Source organism: Leopardus geoffroyi, chromosome E3 (genome assembly GCF_018350155.1).
Source record: "Leopardus geoffroyi isolate Oge1 chromosome E3, O.geoffroyi_Oge1_pat1.0, whole genome shotgun sequence".
In the NCBI taxonomy this organism is placed as follows: Eukaryota; Metazoa; Chordata; class Mammalia; order Carnivora; family Felidae; genus Leopardus; species Leopardus geoffroyi.
The window spans coordinates 20,272,926-20,292,213 of record NC_059340.1 but is presented as its reverse complement, the minus strand read 5'-3'; the positions used below and the strand labels follow the sequence as shown (position 1 = coordinate 20,292,213).

Below are 19,288 nucleotides of genomic sequence, written 5' to 3'. Positions count from 1 at the left end.
TGCTGGCACCACCGAGGAGGGGCAGGCACGAGGCCACGTCACCCACCCATCCACCTGAGACACAGGGACCTGCTCGGGACCCGGTCCCACATAGGCACGCATGGTCTCTGGCCGGATGGGGCCCGCCCCGGTGGTCACGAGGGCCCAGGGGGTCCGGAGAGGAGGGCGATGGTGCAGGTAGTGACGAGTGCCACAAAGGAAACGGAACAGGGTGACGGGGACACGATTTACCGTAGACGACATGTGAATAAGCCAGAATGACCGGGACACCCAAACTGGCAGTGAGGTTTGAGGGGGGCCTCCCCGCAGCAGGTGCAGCAGCCCTGGGGCAGGAAGGCCCAGCCCTTGGGGGAGAGGAAGGAGCCGTGTAGGCGGAGCAGAGGGAACTGGGCGGCCGGAGGGGGCCTGGTGCAGCCAGCACTGGGACGGACAAGGGCGCCGGGCCAGGGAGACAGGTCTGCGTGCTGTTGTGTGACAAGGGCCGGAAGGGGAGGCCCCAGGAAGCGGGACAGCCGTGAGCGTCACCGGTCCAGTGACCCAGCGAGCAGTGTCGGCAGGGAGCCGAGCGAAGACGGGCTGTGCAGGGAGGCGGGCAACAGCCCGATGTCCAAAACCTGGAGCACCAGGCAGGGTCTTGAGAATTGTGCCTGAGGGTTTTGGTAGGAGTCTTCAGGAAGTTCACGTTGGAATCAATGCAGGGGAGACCAGAAGCTGGGGGGGGGGGGGGGCGGGATGTCCCCAGGGACCAGGTGCTCAGGGCTTCCTGACAGCTGGGACTTGTCTGCACCGATGTGCGATGACCCTGCCCTTCCTCGCGAGCCAAAGCACCTGGCCAGGCAGGCAGGCAGAGGGCTGTCGGAACTGCCCAGCCCTTCCAGGCCCCCGGTTCCAAGGTCGGTCTTTTCTCCACTGGTTTTCCTGCCTTCCGGTCATCTCCACAAGCTTCCTCGTACGTCCCAAGAAATACCTTCTCTGAGTAAGTCAGTGGGGACGCTCTCCGTTACCTGCCTGACACTCCCGAACCCCCCCAGGCGGGCTCTCAGTTAAGGGGGAGCCCAGGAAGGGAAGGGCCACGACGTGAAGCTTCCTCCGGGGGCGCACGACCCGCACAACCACAGACTGAGGCCGCAGCCATGACTCCTTAGCAACTTTTATTCCAGACCTGCTAACGAGCGAACACTAAGCAGCAAGGGGACTCGGTGTGACGGGAGACGCTGACGCTTCTCTTCCGAACAGGGCCCACCAGCTAGTGCTGCCTGGACCGCGAGGGCTTTTTGTTCGCCTTGGAGGTCCCGGCCTCCCGCTCCTTGTCGGGGTTGAAGACTTCTGTACACGGAAGAGGCCGGAAGATACCATGAGCAGCAGGGCAGGTGGTGGCCTCGGTCATCCCTTCTGACCCCGCACCGCGGCCTGGGAGGGATGGGCACCGCCTTCACCTCCCACCGGCACGCAGCTGCCGGGGGCGGGGTGGGGGGTGGGGGTGTCTCGTCTAGACATGAGCCTCAAGAGCCTCATGAGCCAGGGGGTTTCCGCTGCGTTCTGAGGGCCCCTGCAAGCGTGTGCGAACACAGGCGTCTGCTTACTGCGGGAGCGGCTTCCGCTGGAGGGCCGGCGACCCGCGGACAGACCCACACGGGCGGAGCCCTCACCTGAGGGCTCCCCGTCCCCGGATGTCCCCCCCACCCACCCGCCCTGCCCCCGAGCGCCTGAGGGACGCGAACCTGGTATCTCGTGGGGCCAGTAGTCATTACAGTGGGGGCAGCGCGGCTCCGGGGCGGACTGGAAATACTTGGCGACGCACGGCAGGTGCATCCTGATGCCGCAGGTCTCGCAGCTTTGCCCCTGAAACCAGAAAAGGCGAGGGCTGAGCGGCTGCGCGCGCCTCCACGGGCACGCGCGCCTCCGGCGATCAGTGGGCAGGACGGCCGGCAGGCTCCGGAGTGCGGTCTTTCGGGCCACAGACGGGTGACGATGACCCCGAGGCCCTCAGCGCGAGGGCTTCTAGGAACTTTTATTAGAGTCCCACGCACGCACGCAGGCAGAGGGCGCTCAGGATGCTACAGGCCGGAGCGCAGCGGCACGGCCAGGCCGCCTCAGAAATGCGGGGCCCCGGCGCACGCGGCCCTCATGCCTCCGGCTTTTTGGACGTGGGTCGGAGGCTTTACGAAAACACGTGGGGGGAGGGGGGGCGCCCGGGTGGCTCAGTCGGTTAGGTGACCGCCTCTTGGTTTCGGCTCAGGGCTCGAGCTCACGGTTCGTGGGTTCAAGCCCCACGTCGGGCTCTGTGCCCACAGCCTGGAGCCTGCTTGGGGAGCCTGCTTGGGATTCTCGCTCTCCCTCCCTCTCTGCCCCTCCGCCTTGCATCTCTCTCGCTCTTGAAGAAATAAAACTATAAAACTTAAAAAAAAAAACAAAAAACCGTGTACTCTGTTCCAGAAATTCTGGCCCAGGGAAATAATCACCAGGCGGCCCAGGATACAGGTGCACAGAGGCTCACGGGAGCGGAGCTGACGACCGTAGAGAGAGACCGGGGGGGGGGGGGGGGGGGGGGAGAGCCCCGAATGTGCCCCGCCAGGCGGGCAGCGCGACATAGAACAGTGCCCGACGCGGCGGGACGCCGGCCACGCCACTGCCAGGCCACACGGGCTACACCAGGCTCCTGAGAGCCCTTCCGGGGGAAAACATCAAGCGTGCCCCGGGACTGGAACCGGGGGACCCGGGGCGAGAGGAGGCAAGGCAGGCGCTGTCGTGGTGGCCCCAGACCCTTCGGATGCCCTGGGTCTGCTCGTGCGGGGGCGGGGCCCGCGGGTACCTGGATGAGGAGGCCGTGGCAGATGTTGCAGGTCTTCACAGCGTCGGGGTACGTCTCCCGGATGTACTGCTCCATCTCGAGGATGGCCCGGCTGTGCAGCGTGAACTCCCCTTCTTTCTGCAGGCACGGCGGGGGGCGGTGAGCTCTCGAGCCCCTTCCCCTCCCTGCGGTCCCGCAGCCCCGTGGGTCCGGCGAGCTCACGGGGCCGGGTGCCCCTCGCACGGCCGGCGTCCACCTGCCCCGCCGACGGCCGTCCACGCCGGCCCCTTAGCAGAGCCTCGCGCGTGTAAGGACTTGGGCCAAGACCCAAAAGGGACCCGAGGAGGGTTCCCCGAACCCGTGCCTCAACGGGCATGGATCCCGAGTCCGCGGGTGGCCCCCTCCCACGGTGAGGACACGGGGCGGAGAGGGGAGGGAGGCAGTCTCCCCACGGGGCGAACTCGGCACCACCCCTGCCCCGGTGCTCGTCCCCCCCCCCCCCCCCCCCCCGCCCCGGGCCCCCTTTCCCCCACACAGCCTGTAGCTCGTGTCATTCCCTCAGCTGGGGCAAAGCCGTTCTGCAACCCCCTTTCCTTTCCATCTGTAACTCGCCCGCAGGGAGCTGCCTGACCAGCTCCCTCCCCAGACTGTGGGCCTGTGACTGCCACACCAGGCCCGGTTCTGCTCTTGTGGGGACGTGCTCCGTGCTCGTGTGCCCTGCGCCTTGGGGCTAGGTGCTTGGTGGTCCCGTGATAAGCCTCAGAGGGAAGACGAAGTCGACCCTGTGTGGAGACCACGGAGGATTGCTCTGGGCCCCAGTGAAAAGTTCGAGTTCACAGTCGGGCCCAAGACACGTTTACTCAACATCTACCCCCTGCCTGAAACCATGCTGGGTACCTATTGTTCGTGGCCCTACTCGGTCCTCGGCCCTGTCACAGGGAGGGGCAGGGGCAGGTGAGGTGCCCCGCCTACCCCCCCAAAGACCAAGACTCCTGAGATCTCCCAGGCCTCGCCTCACCACTACAATCTGAGCTCAGGCCTCGCATCGGCCGGGTCCCTGCGACATGCGGACGCCTGGCTGTCAGCACACCCACGCTTCGAGGATCCGTGGTTTAGCTGGGCCACCTCAGGACCTCCCCTATACCCCCGACCACCCGCCTCGGGCCCCTGCCATCACGACACGGTAACTCGCGGGGCCAAAGCAGGTGCACGGGGGCTACTGGAACAGCTCGGGGTGGAACACCAGGTGACTCCAGCGTGTTTCTTCACGAAGGTCAATTACCGTCTCCTCTTTGTCTGAGGAGCGAGCATTTCTTGGTATAGTTTGTGGCAAGTTTTACATAAATTCTGTTCCTCTGGCACGTCCCCTACCTATGTGGCCATCCCCTCAGCAAGAGTTTATAGCGCGCCTACAGGTGCAACAAGGCACAGTGAACAAGTCGAGGATGCCAGCCTCTGTCCTTAAACACGTGAGGTCTGACCCAGCTCAGCCAGTTATCACCCGAGCCGCCCGAGAATGTTCCGTACTGCCAGACGCCCCCAAGGGGAAGGAAACCCGTGACAAAGCAATCGGTAGGGAGCTGCAGTCACCCAGACGAGGGCCGGGTGCGGGACGCCAGCCAGACCACGGAGCTGCGGTTTGTTCAGCTAAAACCAAAGCAGAGGGGCTCTCCGTCTCCGTGGGGCAGCGGGGGACCCGTGGCCATGGCACCGGCACCCCCGCCCTGGCGCCCCTGTCCGCAGCTCTGTGGCCCGTCCGGCCTCCCCTCCGGTCAGGAAAGCACCTCGGGAGCCGAGCGCTTGTGCACTCAGTAATCAGCGGCACTCGGTACAGGACGGCCACCCCGTCAGAGGGCAACGGCCCAGAGCGCCGCAGCTCCGGCCACTGGAGGCGGGCCCTCCCTGGAAAGGAACGATCGCGTCGGCCACGGTCTGGCCGCCGAGCGAGGAAGCCGAAGGCTGACCCGAGCGCACCATGCGCGGGCACAGGCCGCGGCGAGCGAGAGCTGCGTCCGTCTGGCTCGGGTTTCCGGGCGAAGGTCTCGCCTTGTGTGGGAAAGCACAGAGACGTCTGCCCTGCTCCGGTCAGCAGAAGCGGACGTGGGGGGTCTCGAACCGCGAGCGTGCAGGGCGGTCTGGTCCCTTCCCGGGCGCCGCGGCTCCTCTCCGGCAGTTCACCCACACGTCCTCCCTGCTCCGGCGGGCCACCAGCTCCCTGAGAGGACCCGAGGGCGCTAGCCCTGAATAACGAACACCGACGATAACAACCACCAATAACCTTGACGGTGGCAGCAGCTGCTCTGGGACCCCGGCACCAGGCTCTGGCCATCTGCCGTCCCATCCCCGCCCCGAGGGGACACTCCTCCTCCCCTCCTACAGGAGAGGGGCTCCGGGCCACCTCACCGGGTCCCAGGCCCAACGCCAGAGCGGCGCCCTCACCCACGGTGCACACGGCCCGCCTCCGCGGACCGGGGGCTCCAGCCCGGGTGGCGCGTGCTCTGCGCTTCCGGCCGGGCCTCCTGGACACGTGACGTGAGTGAGCGGGAGGCCCCGAGCCCTTCTCGTACCGTCAAGGCGGGCGTTACGGCAGACGAGGGGCCCGAGAGGGCCCGGCTCAGCGGACCACCGGATACGATAGGGTTGGGGGGGGGGGGGGGGCGGGGAATTTGCTATCCGGTCTGAACAGCGAGCCAGGCTGGGGAAGCCGCCGGACACTGTACCTCGATCAGCCATTTGTTTTGTACAAACTTCTGCAGCACCTGCTCTGCTTCCTTCTTCCTCATCTTCTTGCCTTTAAGTTGATCGACCAGGTTCAAGATATTTGTGGAGGACGCAAAGCCAGTCTCCGAATCAATAATCAGTTCCAACTGGAAGAAACAGCAGGTACCACGGTCATCTATTAAATCGGCAAAAACAACGTTTAAGCAGTAACACCGATCCTGGCAGGGGCGCCGCAAAAGTACCGATCACGGGCAGAGCTGAGCCCTGGAACAATCCTTCAGGAAGGCAGTTTAGTAGCGAACATCAACAGCCGTGACCATGGTCAGTCCTTCTGTCTCAACGGTCACCCTGTGACACCATGCCAGATGGATGACCTTCAGGCCCCCGGATCCGGAACAGGCCCCCTTGCCCCCACCTCCCCAAAGGCAGAGAAGCCGAGGGATGAACGAGTGGATGACGAGGCGGCACCCGTCTACTCAAACGCGGGCAGGACAGCGGGGCCGAGGGGCTGGCTGGAGGCAGGGAGGGCGGGAAAGCAAAGCCCGGGCGAGCCAGGGCGCAGGCCCACTCCGGAGCCGCAGAGACGCCGGAGCCCGGGCCAGGAGGGGCTGCCGGGCACCGCCCCCGAGACTGCTCACGGCGGGGCGGGGCCACCAGGAAGACAGGCTTTCCGCAGGCTCAGGAGCGTCTGCCGTCACAGCCGGGTCCTCGACCTCGGCTTCCGACTGCCGTCAGAGGAGGCTCGAAAGGGAGGATTCTAGGACCCGTCACCGGAGACCCGGATCCGCCAGATGTGGACGAGACCGGATGTCTCGGCGCTCCTACCTCCCGGTTCCTGGAACGCAGCCCGGGCTGAGAAGCACCGCCTTGACCCGGCGCTCAGCCGGGTGAGTGACAAGAGGGCTGAGGGAAGAGCCCTGAAGCCAGGGAGGCAGAGCAGTGCCTCTCCGATGCGGACGGGAAGGGTTCCACGGGGTGCCCTTGTTAACACGCACGGCCACGGGCCGCGGTCCGGGCGGGGACCGGGATCCGGCCTTGCCAGCGAGCTCCCTGGCGCCTCGGCCGCCGCCGCCGGGGGTCTGGGCGGCGCGGCGAGCACCAGGCCGGAGCGCCGGTCCGCCTGCACCACACACCCAGACGCCCGGTGCTCCACCGACCGGGGTTCACATCTGGACAAGCTCCCTCCCAGGCAGCCACGGCGCCCTCCCGAGCCGGCGCCCGGAAGCGATGCGCTGGGCAGGGACCCCGCAGATGGCTGTCTGGGGCCGCGGCGGTGACCCTCTACGATGGCAGTTTCCGTTTCTAACGCTGAAGACGACAAGTTTCCCGTCGCAAGCCTGGCCAGTAAACAACCATGCTGTACTTACGGCTTTTCTAAACAGATCCAGCTCGTTCTCTGCAAAATCCGAGGCCATTTTGGAAACCGGAGTCGTTGCAAGATTCACCTAAAAGACAGGTCAGCCTGACGGTCAGGCGGCGCCCTTCACTGGCCGGCTCGCCCAGCCCCCTCCTCTGTCCAGTCCCTGAGCGCCGGAGTACGGGCACTGTCGGCCACAGGGCCCGGATTTGGGACCAGTCGCATGTTACAGACTTGGGTGTCCAGCTCGGAATCCCCGACTCTCGGAGATTTCCAGAGGCGGCACGGGAGCTTCCGAAATCAGACACATTTGGGGAACTCATCTGCACGCTTAACGGAGCTTCAAATGCAAAAGGCGCCGCGAAGCCCGCGGCGTTTCCGTAGTTACTCAGCTCCACGACCCTTCTCCCCTGGAACAGTGTGGAACCCCTGGCTACGGCCCCTCTCTGGGCGGGCCTGGCTGGGGGGAGCCGCGTCTCCTCCAATGGGCTAAGGTGCTCAGTTCTGCCCCACCTGTGCTTCCCCTTGCTCTCTGGGGGGGGGGGGGGCTTCCTGGAACCCAAATGGCTCAGTCCCCAGGGCCCCGCCCCCCCCCAGTTTCTCTTCTCACAGCCTCTGTGTCTTATTCCAAATGAGAAACCGCTTCCCTCCTTTAATCCTAGTATTCCATACATTTGGGATGACTTGTTACATCCAACTGTCGACAGACAAAACAAAGCCAAACGCGTGCTGCAGTGTCTCAGGCAGGGGCAGGGAGGTGAGCACTGAGGTGACAGCCCCCGGCCCTGATCACTGCAGAGGATTCGTACAGTGGCACCAGTGACCCGGAACCGGGGCTGGAGGGGGAGGCGGGGCCAGGCTGTGTCCGTGTCCCCGGCTCCAGGGCTGCCGGGGCAGGGGCACCTCCACTCCCGCAATTCCTCACGGGAGCCACGAGAGGGCGCCGGCGTGCACTCACCAGCGCGTAAACGGGTCTCCCGTCGTCCTCGGTGGCCCCTTTCTTAATCTCAATATACAACGACTCCAAGACGCTGTTAATGTTGTTGATGAAGTCCTCCAGCTCCTCCACAGCGGCAGTGCCTGGAGAGAAACGGGATGGCGTCAAGAAAGTGTGGCCATCTTAACCACTCCGTCGACGCCAGCGCAGGCCAGCCAAGCCAGAGGCAGGCGAGGGCCCAGCCCGCTTGGGTGAATGCCAGTCTGTGTGGCCCCTTCCTCCCTGAGTGTGCAGACGGGGAGGGCGCTGTGCGTAGGAAGGGCCGGGAAACGGGTCCGAGCCTGCCACGCTCTCCCTGGCCTCGCTGGGAGCCCCCCGCCTGCCGCCTCCAATTCCCTGCTCCACACCCCTCCCCACGCGGGGCCTGTGCCCGCACGGCCGCACGTGTGCCGGGTCCGTCTCTATCCCATCTTCCCTTTATCTGCCATCCGGACGCATACCGAACGCTCCCATGCCAGGCCCCACGTGCTGGGCCGGGGGACAGCGGGAGGCAGTGAAGACCGACGACAAGCAGGGCAAGAGCAGCAGCTCACACTGAGCACCACCCCTGGCCCCCAGTGAGAGGCTGTGCTGGGTGCTTGTCACAGTCGTGAGTCCATCCTGCCAGCTGCCCTCCGAGGCAGGTGCTAGCGGCCTCCCCTAACTCGGTGACCAGGCCAAGGGGCAGAGGAGGGCGGGCTCACTGGCTCCGGCCCCTTCCCGGCTCTGTGTGCTGTCCCGCCTCCATGCTGCCCAGTCCCCCGGCCCGGGGCCACCAGCCCACGGAGGAGGTGTACGGACAGAGCCCGGGGCTGCAATGAGTGGAGGGAAGAGGCCTGGGGTCCACCAGGCTGCAGGGGCGGCGGGAGCCCTGGCGCAGGGCCCCGGAGACCAGGGCAACGTGTCACCTTCCCCTGCGGGCCACAGGCAGCCCTTCAGAGTGGGAAGCAGAGAAAGGACGTAGTCGGCTTTGCGTCTTGGAATTACCCTTCTGTGTACTGTGATCCTTTTTCTAAACAAGAAGTATTTATTACTGTTTTCATTTATTAAAGTAACTTCAACAGATTTACGAGAAGGAGCCATCATAAAAACAGACAATATGATACCACTTACCTTAGAAACGACAATGAAACCAATGAAACAACACTGCAGGAGAAAGGCCTGGAAAGACCCACTAGGCTGATGACTAAAGCCACCGTCAGGAGGGAGACACAGAGGAGGGGATCATCCCAAGGCACTTGAGCTTTACCTGTATCAGGCTTCCTACAGAGAGAGAGATTTCTAAGCCCATGGTTAAAGCTGACAAAACAGCAGGTCACGCTGGTGGCAGTGAAGGTCACAGCCACGTGGGCCACGGAAAGGAGACAGTTCTGACACAGGTACGGGAGGACACTGGGGGGCCCACGGAAGCTAATGACAAAGACCATGACATAACATTAATATGCAAATCTCAGCAGGCCTCAAAGCTTCCTTTTTAAGTAAACTTGTTTAAATAACAAGTCAGTATTGTTACTGATACTGGGTGGTACAGTATCCACAGGTGGTACAGGGACAGGAACTGTGAGGACAGCGGGACAACAGAATTTGGTCGCAGCTGCTGGAAAGCCTGTGATCAGAGCCTGGACAGCGTTTCCTCCCTCCGGGCCTTTGCTCACCCCCTCCTTTCTGGAAGGCCTCTTCCTCCTCACCCCCCCGTTTCTGCCTACTCTTTACGGAAGCCAGCTCAAACAGGACTTTTTTCCACGAAATGTCCTCTGCGGCCCCCGGTGCACAGTGGCCTCGCCTTTCTTCTTCTTCCACACGAAGCGTGAGGGCCTAGAAGCCCTTTCTGCCACAGAGCCTCGCCCCCCGCCTGCCCGCCCAGGAGCCTGGCTGCGTGGTGACCAGGCACTCGGGAGCCACCCCTCACCGACAGGGCAAGTGACAGGGCTCTTCCCCGGGCAGGAGCCACTCGGTCCACCCAATATGACACAATGGCAAGTCCCACCTCCCTCTGAAAGTGACACTGCACATTTTCCACTGGAAAGGCCACTCCTGGGTGTCGTTCAGAAAAAATGTACCCTGTGGGCAGATCACAAACACTCCAATACGTCGGAGTTTCCAGATACCCTGTGTACATGGAGGGTATGAACCGCTCGGCCCTTCCCCCTCTCCCACCCTCCTGTGCCGTGCTGTCCAGCCTCGGTTTTCAGAACCATGAACATTTTCACTGGATTTTCATTTAACAACAATGCCAACAACAACACTTCCTACTGCCGTGCTCACTGCAGAAACCAACCACCTGCTCCACGGCTCACGTTCTCTCCCCTCTTACCCTCCCTGACCACACGGCTTCCTACGTCAAGGCCACGTCCATGTCCCTGTCTGCTGCTGAACTGTGCGTGTTTCTCAGGCCCTGTGCCATGCTGTCTGCCTCTTGCTCATCCCCTAAGAATAAACTTCTCTTGTGTTCAGTAACACCGCTCCTGGATTTGAGTTTTAGGGGACAAGTCCTGCCTTACCTTTCTGGGGGACCCCAGGTGAGTCCCCCCCTTTCTCTCATCACCCCCTGCACCTCACCTCCAGCTTCACATGTGTCTAGAACACACCCCGAAACCCTCTGTATAGCACCAGCCCTCACTCCACCCACCCCCCCCCCCCCACACACACTGCCCCCGGGGTCCCGGTCATGTCCCCTCCCATCCCCTCCCGTGCAGGCTTCCTCAAGCACTGCCTTCCCTGATCCCTTGGCTCCAGCTACAAATCTGCCCTCCCCAGATTTGGTAACTACCAGAGTCACCTGGTAATTTTCAGCTGCCGACAGCAATTTCCATCCCTAACCAGACCCTAGCTTTTTTTTTTTTTTTTTTTTTTAACTGTCTTTCCCCTCTATGTGTGATTTTGGAAGGAGAATAATTCCAGGAACCCATATCCAGAGAACCAGGAGGCAGGAAGAGGAGGGGGCCAGATCGGAGGTCAGCCAGGTATGGGCCAGTTTAGGAAGCAACAAGAGGAGGGCCACCGGGGGGCTCCAGCTCAGCCCCGAGAGGGAGGAAGCACAGAGAAGCGAGGAAGGCTTTGGCCGTAAGGTCGTCCTGTGTCCTCGTGCCCCTGGGGTCCTGCCCATTCCCCAGCCTGGCCCCTAGCTGTCAACCAGTCCTTGTGTGTCCCTTTCCCACCAGCCTCCCAACACGGTTCTTTTAAAGTTGGCCAGAACCGGGATCGATCACTTGCTGCCAAGATCCCTGACATGCACGTCAAGGGTGCCCACCAGACGGGAGCTTCTGGACCTCGGGTCTTATGGTGAGCTGTTCTCACGGCTGTGCCCCCACTCCCCGCCCTGTCCCCAAGGCCCCTGTGGAGCAGCTATGTTCTGTAGACCCGTGCGAACACGCTGGGCCAAAGGACTGTCAAAGGGTCCCTTTGGCCCTGGAGCCTGAGTCCAGGGTCATGATAAAGGGCATGAGATAAAAGACAAAAAAGGATTGGTTCTACGACTGACGGGCTTCAGAAAATTCATAACATCAGTCCTCCCTTCAGGATCCCGAGCCAACTGAGAAAAGAGGCAGGCTCGAGCTAAGTTTCCAAGTCACTGCCTTTGCAGGTTGAGCTGAGTCAGAGCCTGGGTCCCTCAACACCACCGACCCGCCATCAGCACCATGGGACGACCAGCTCCAAGAAGTGACGAGCCCGGCCCTGGCCCCACCCTGCTGTCTCCTCTGGGAGCGGGAGACACCCGAACCAGGACGCTCAGCACCACGTCAGAACCGAGCAAAGGTCTATGGATCTTACGTCACCCCCCCCCCCCCGCCCGCCCTGGGTCCTCTCTACGTGGGAGCAGGCTGTACCCGGGCCTCCCTCGTGGGCTACGGCAAAACTGGGCCGCACGCGGCGAGCCTACGCTTGTGTGGCTGGAATTCACCTTGATGCGTGCTGGGCGCCACTCAGGAGCCTGCTCCCTTCAGCACCGTGAGAACAGACCCATAATGCAAGCCGTTAGTATCATCTGTCTCTACAAGAGGCTTGGGGAGGGTTCAGTCACTTACCCAGAGTTCCCACGGCTTAGATAGGGCACCCGGGCCTGCCCGACACCACTTCCCAAGCTCCTGGGCATGAAGCCACAGGCCCCTGGAGAGCAGAGCGAGTGTTCTCTGGGAACACACGCTCTGCCATGTTGCGGGGTTGACAGCCCAAGGCCCAGGAAGAGGACAGAACAGCTCCTTCTTTAGCAGGAAATGCCCTTCCGATGGGACAATTTATAAAAGGGGACTCAGGTACGCCTGGGTGGCTCAGTCAATTAAGTATCTGACTCTTAATTTCGACTCAGGTCGCGATCTCAAAGTTTCATGAACTCTGGGCTCTGCGCTGACAGCGCGGAACCTGCTTGGGATTCTCTCTCTCTCTCCCTTCCCCTCCCCTGCTTGCACTGTCTCTGCCTCTCAAAATAGACTAATAAACTTAAAACACAGGCGGGGGTGGGGGGGACTCAGGGCAGTCCACAGGCTGGGGCAGCACCAACCAAAGAGGACACCATCCCTCTGATAAGCGAGGCTGCTTCACTCGGAGGCTGTTTTCCTCTGACCACTTCTATATATACTATTTCCTTTTCTTTCAAAATTCAGTTTTAGTTTAACCAACAAACCCCTGCCTGCTAAGCTGGGTCCTTGTTTCCCAGCAGGCTACTGGAACCCAGGGCACACCACACACTTGGGCGGTGGGCGGGCGGGCGGGCGGTCAGGAAGTCTGCTGCCCTAACTTCTGAGCCACAAACAGTTTTGTTCCAAACTAGGCACTATAGATAGAAAACGCTATTTTTAGGTAGAGGAAATAACAGCCTAAAATTAAAGACCCCCAAGGGACGGAACCACTTGCAGGCCAACCCACCCTGTGACAGGCCTCTTGTCTGATGGGCCGGCCGGGTGGCCCCCCTGAGCACGGAGCTGAGGATGGGGCGCAGAGCAGCCCCCCGCCCCCGGGGCCGGGAAAGGCTGGCAGGCAGAGACACAGGGCGGCGGCAGTGGGGGAGTGAGGGTGGGGGGCACGTCTCAGCCCGTGACCTTCACATCCACCGGCCTGGGGAGAAATGGCTCCCCGGACAGTCGGATACGTGGGAGAGAGCTGGGAACCGACAACGAGACCGCTCCCCAAGTCTGGCTGGTTAACGGTGCTGCGAAGAGCAGGGGGAAGAAGCTGTCTTTCATGTGGCAGATACATTAGATAAGTCGCTCTCTGTATCTGTGCACCATTTCACTCGGTGCCCGGGTTCCTCTCCCTCATGATCTCCGCAGAGCCTCACGAACAACCACCCGGGGAGCCGGGACGCAGCACGGTCTGCACGTCGGCGGACACCAAGGGCCACAGAGCTTAAGGGCTTACCCGAGATCACAGGACCCGTAAGTGACACGGTGCAGACGGGAAATCAGATGTCTGTGCCTTTAGTTTGGCACAGCGACAAATGGCCTCGAGCATTCATTAAAACAAAGAAAAAATGTTGCTTAGCTACACAGCGATGTCTGAGAATTACTTCAAAATAACAAGGGTTAAGGAGGTAGGAGGTAAGCAGATAAAACAGAATTAGTCATGAGTTGCCACCGTGGCTGGGCGATCGACGGGCTTCACTGTATTCTTTGACTTTTCTGTGTGACTTTTCCCATTTAAGGGTAAAAAAATACCTCAGTGCTCAACAGTATCACTCGATGCCTTCACCCTCAGGTTTCTGAATCGAAAAAGAGAAACGGGGCAGTGCCCTCTGACAAGGTAGATTCGCTCAGAGCTCTGATGGTTCGGGGTGAAGAGGCTTTTAGTAACGGACAGTTTTTAAATCTCAGAGATCAGTTTGCAAGCCCACAGAGACTCTTTTTGCTGTGTTTTGTTTTTTAAATCAACAGATTATTTTAGTTAGAAAGCCTGCTCTGGGGCCTCGCTTCAAATAACAGCACATAAAACTTGTTTCACGCTGTTTGGCACAGTTCCCGCGTTTTGGCCACAGGCACCAAGTGTTCCAAGACCCACGACGACACCGCGGCCGGTGGTGACGGGGACGTGCGCCTACCGTGTCCGTCTGTGTGGTAAACCCACCTATCGGCCAGCCCCCTCACCAGGGGTGTGTTGGTCAGTGCTGAGGTCGGCAACAGAACAGTGCCGCCTCCTCAGGACGGTGCTGAGCCGGGCAGCGTCCTGAATTACATGACTCATCACAGAAAACTGAGCCGCCTGCAGCAGAGCCTCACTACCGATTCCATTCGTGCGCATGTCACTTCGTCCCCGCCCTTGACAACAGGTGGGCCATCTGCCACCGGGAGAGGCGGTGGCCCCCCACGCCCCCCACCAGGGATCCCCAAGGAACTGATGCAGGGGCTCCGCGGGGGGTGGCCGCCCACCCCCTAAAACCAGAGCGGCTGTGCCTCATTCCGGGTGTGCAGGCTTCCTCCTCCCCAGCTTTCATCTGAGCACAGCCTGCTGCTCCTGACAGAATCAGACGCCCGCAGACGCCAGGCAGAAGCACAGACGTGGACAAGCGCGGGCGCAGCGGGTGAAGTGGGGAACGCGCGTCACCCGAGAGGAGCGGGACTTCCTCTGTTCCTGCCACAGACCCAGTCTTTGGATTTTTGTGACAAGTCTCTCTGTCAGCGTTTGTTTTTTAACGTGGGAATTAATTTTTAAAACACTGTAGGGCAAACAATCCGTATCCGTCCGCTACAGACCACTGACAGTCCCCAGTTTTCGAATTCTGACGTGGGCTGTGACCCTGCCATAAAGAGACACGATGACGAACGAGGCCACCGTGTTCCCGAAGCCACCAGATAAGAGGCGGTGGAGAACCCGAAGGAACAGACTGTGTCACGCTCATTCTTCTGAGAGACTGAGCACGGGCAGACCTCAGACCTTTCGTGGGCTTGGTTCCAAACCACCACGATAAAGTGTCGTCGCAATTAAGCAAGTCAAATGCATTTTCGGTTTCCCGGTGCATAGAAAAGTTATGGTCACGCTACACTGGAATCTATTAAACACATGATGACGTCAGGTCTGCAAAAACAGTGTGTGCCTTAATTTAAAAATACATTATTGCTAAAAATGCTAACCATCATCTGAGCTTTTGAGTGAGTGGTAATCCCTGATCACAGATCACTATAACCAATATAATAATCATGAAAAGCCTGAAATACTGCCATATAAGCCAAGGGCAGATAACGTGCAAGAACAGGGCTCTGACCCACAGTCCGCAGCACCTAGCCCAGAGGAGGAACCCCTTATCCACAGGAACCAGCCTGGGGTGCCAGCCTGCCGCCTAGAAGCCAGACCCGCAGGAGGCCAGACCGCCATCACCAGCAACCGGCCCAGGACGCCAGACAACAGCCCCCGTGATAACTGGCTCAGGGCGGCCAGGACGCGCTCTGTAACTGACAGCTTCCCTAAGTGTTCGTTCCTGCGTCCAACTTAGGATGCCAGCCGGAGGTAGCCAAACATGTTCCCCTAGCCAGGGGCGGGGTGTCCCGCTTCTAGGAAGCCCTCCTCCAGCTTCCCGGGCCACCAGCCTCAGGTCAGGCCACACCGCAGCCCTCCACTCTCCCCACTCCTCTACCTGCCCTGGAGTCTCTACCGAGACGCAGGTGAGGTGAGCGCCTCCCCTGCCCGAGCACGCTCTGTTCTGAACACGCAGCCTCGGGGTGGTCTTTGCCCAGGTCCACATGTGAGACGTAGCTCAGGGCCCCGTGCCCAGCAGGGGTCAGCAAGGCGGCCCGGTGTTGTGAGCGGGCCCCCAGCGCGGTCAGGGGGAGACTGGCCACTTTCTCCAATTCCCTACATACGGCCCCCCCACCTTCTCCCCGCGGTGTGGACCAGCCTCCCACGGTCTCCCAGTGCCCACTCTAGCCCTCTACCCCGTCACCACGCCCAGCCAGAGAGGGGCCAGGTCCCGGCGGCCCCTCTCCGCACGGCCCCTGGTGGCTCATCTGTGATCCCGAGGCGCGCCCCCCGGCTCTGCACTGCAGTCGCGCGGGCCTGCCGCCCGCCCACAGGGCGCCTTCCCAGCTCAGTACCACACGCGTGACTTCCTTCTGCTAGGAAACCGTGACCACACTTTCTGGATTTTTGGAGAAAACTCCCAGCACCAGAAGTTCAGTCCTCTGGTCTCTGTCGCACTATTTAGCAGGCTGATGGGTCTCCTGATTGTCCCCGGGGCCGTGGGGTCAGATGACGACAGAGGAAGGAAGGGGCAGCAAGGGGCACGTGCTGAACACACACCAGGAAGTACTTTGCACCAGGCATGTGACAGAAGTCTCCCTGCACACCCTCACAAGTGTCCCATGAGGTAGGTGAGACTTCCTTCATCAAACAGAGAGCTGAGGCTCAGAAACTGAAAGAACTTTCCCAGTCCCCGATTTAAACCTCTGTCCGAAGAAATGGTTCACTGCTCTGGCCAGAGCTTACCCGTGACAATCCGGATTCATCCCCAGCCCTCCACTGCCCACACACGACCTCCCTTGTGTTTGGGATCCAGTACAAAACACAACCCAAAACCAGTGACGTCTACACCTGGAAGAGCGTGGAACGCGCAGAAATCCGCGCCAGCCGCTGTGGATCCGTCCCGCCCTGGGCGCCTGAGCTACACATGGTCAAGAGTGGGCTGGGATCTGGACCCATTGGGTCCTTCAGGAGCCAGGGATGTGAGGACAACGTCTGTCTCCTCGTGGTCACGGAGCCTGCTGAGACCCGAGATTCCTGTCGAAGCACAGTGAGTTGTGGACTTCTCTGTGTTCAAAAATTCACCCAGTGCCATTTTAGACGTCGCCTTTCATGCTCACTACATGCCGAATCCCCTTTAACTGGGAAGCCGAGCGGGTTGTGACGGTGGTAAGTCTACTAACTGTTCTTTACAGTCAAGGGGGAAAACGGTACGACGAGATCATTAAAAGTAGGGGGATGTTTATTGGGAGCCAGCTTCTAACTACCACCGAGTCCTCCCCGGAAAGAGAAGACGCTTACAGATGCCACTGCACACGCGAGATGAACAGCACAAGTGTCAACGTCGCTGTGACCCTCTGCTGACGCGCGCCGAGTCCTGGGAAGGCACCGGCGCGGCGAGGCCAACAGCCGTGTCACTCAGCAGGAGAAAAGCAGAGCTAGGATGAAGGTAGGCACGAGGTCTGACAAAAGCGGAAAATATCTGTCAAACCCCAATGTTCCTCTCATACTGTGGTCACTCGTCTATTTTCGGTACATTCGTTTCGGTTAACTGGTTTTTCGCTCGAACGCCATAGTATTTGTTCTGCTCGCTGAAATAACGTCGGATCTTAATTTGTTTCATCTAAAAGTGTAGAGATTCTACCTAATTTGTCCTTAGGACCACAGATAATGAAAAAGACCCCCTACACTTAACATACAACAACGAGCATACAACTGACGACAAAATGTGAGTGCTGGAATACAGAGGGCACTCACGGCCATCTGACAAGCGCCAGAAAAGAAAGGACGTTGGGGAAGAAACACAAACGGATACTACATCTAGGGCATAAGGGTAGTACATGTGCTTTGCCTCAAAGAGCTTCCCTGCAAAGTGCTTCTGAATCAGAGTCACAGAATCAGGGGAGAGTGACGTCACAGCGCACAGACCCGGCAGGCGCGTCTGAGTCAACACTACGCGCCACCAGGCGGGATGCGGACACGACCACTTCTACAACATTTCTGCCGAATGAAAAAGTACACCCATAACCGAACCAGGAGGAGGCACCAGACGAACCCGAACTGAGGGAACATTCCACAGCTATGCTGCCTGATACAGCAGCCACCGGGCCCGGGGCGGCCTGGCACTTGCACTGTGCCTCGTCCGAATTAGATACGTCCTGTGTGTCAAATACGTCCTGGATTTCAAAGACGTGCTATTACAGAATGGAAACTATCTCATTAATAATTTTTGTATATTCGTTACATGTTAAAATGCTATTCGGGATATTAATTGCACCTGTTTCTTTCTACCTCTTTTGATGTGGCCACCAGAAAACTTTAATTACAGATGTGGCTCACATTGAATTTCTATCAGCTCTGTTTACTAAATAATTAACCTGGGACACCTGGTGGCTCAGTCGGTTAAGCATCTGATTTTGGCTCAGGTCATGACCTCACAGTTCGTGGGTTCAAGCCCCACATCAGGCTCTGTGCTGACCGCTCGGAGCCTGGAGCCTGCTTCGGATCCTGTGTCTCCCTCTCTCTCTGCCCCTCCCCCACTCGTGTTCTGTCTCTCTCTCTCAAAAATAAATCGACATAAATAAACAAATAAGCTGTAATCTTCAACAATGTCAAGGTCATAAAAGTCAAGGAAAGACTGAGGAATGATTCCTGACTGGAGGCGTCTAAAGAGACAACCAAACACAACACGTGACCCCGCGGTGGGTCCTTTGCTACAGAAGACAATATTGAGACAACCGGAAAACTCCAGTGGGGTCTGCAGATGAGAGGGCAGGGAATCCTCAACGTTAATGTCCAGATTTGAATGGTTATCCTATGATGACTTAGGAGAATGTCTTTGCCGGGAGGAGACATTCCCTGAAGAATTTAGTGGTAATGACGGAGCTTCAAATTGGGCTATTGGACCCTGGACTATTCTTACGGTTTTCTGGTGAGTTTGGAATTATTTCAAAATAAAAAACAAGTTTGGGGCGCCTGGGTGGCGCAGTCGGTTAAGCGTCCGACTTCAGCCAGGTCACGATCTTGCGGTCCGTGAGTTCGAGCCCCGCGTCGGGCTCTGGGCTGATGGCTCAGAGCCTGGAGCCTGTTTCCGATTCTGTGTCTCCCTCTCTCTCTGCCCCTCCCCCGTTCATGCTCTGTCTCTCTCTGTCCCAAAAATAAATAAACGTTGAAAAAAAAATTAAAAAAAAAAATAATAAAATAAAATAAAATAAAATAAAATAAAACAAAATAAAAAACAAGTTTAAAAAGCAACCCGAGGAGCTGCAGTGAAGAAGGCCCTCTGCCAGCGCGCCACTGATGCGGGAGGCAGCATTTGACCGTGGGGGGGGGGGGGCCGGAGCTGGTGTGAGAAGCAGCTGGGTGTTGGGTGACAGCCCACCTGACTCCCAGGGGTCTCCACTTCTGCGTTTGTAAGGTGAGCAGGCTGGACCCCGCGATTCCCTAAAAAGCGAACCTGTCCAACCAAAACACAGAAGACCAGACCCAGAACATTTTAACGAGGCCAGGGACTCAGAATCGTCGTCAGACAACTGTGGGCCGCGGCAACCTTCTGCTTCTGTTCAGTAAAGCCACGTGATAAATGCAATAAAGGTTCCAACCAAGAGTCAGCCTCCAGGCTGGCACACCCTCAAACCCCACACTGGGCAACACCATTCCGTGACCAAATCATCAGGCTTAAGCACCTCCTCCCCAAGGGCCTTGGGCCACTTGTGAAGGCTTCAGAATTCAGGCTTCCAACATTCGTTCTGTTTTCTAGGAAACCGAACCAAAGAAATTT

At 59.4% G+C, this 19,288-nt stretch overlaps 1 protein-coding gene across 3 annotated transcripts in view; it reads right to left on the bottom strand.

The window, feature by feature from the left end:
• Positions 1-1,138: 1,138 nt before the first annotated feature.
• NSMCE1 (NSE1 homolog, SMC5-SMC6 complex component) overlaps positions 1,139-19,288 on the bottom strand; it is a 31,447-nt gene continuing 13,297 nt past the window's right edge. For all 3 annotated transcript variants that reach the window (XM_045461816.1, XM_045461817.1, XM_045461818.1), the window contains 6 exons: positions 7,828-7,949; positions 6,880-6,957; positions 5,512-5,658; positions 2,813-2,929; positions 1,722-1,842; positions 1,139-1,326 (listed from right to left, as the gene is read on the bottom strand). In XM_045461816.1, coding sequence (XP_045317772.1) covers positions 1,247-1,326; positions 1,722-1,842; positions 2,813-2,929; positions 5,512-5,658; positions 6,880-6,957; positions 7,828-7,949 — 665 coding nt within the window. In that variant the 3' untranslated portion in view covers positions 1,139-1,246. The remainder of the gene's footprint in view (positions 1,327-1,721; positions 1,843-2,812; positions 2,930-5,511; positions 5,659-6,879; positions 6,958-7,827; positions 7,950-19,288) is intronic.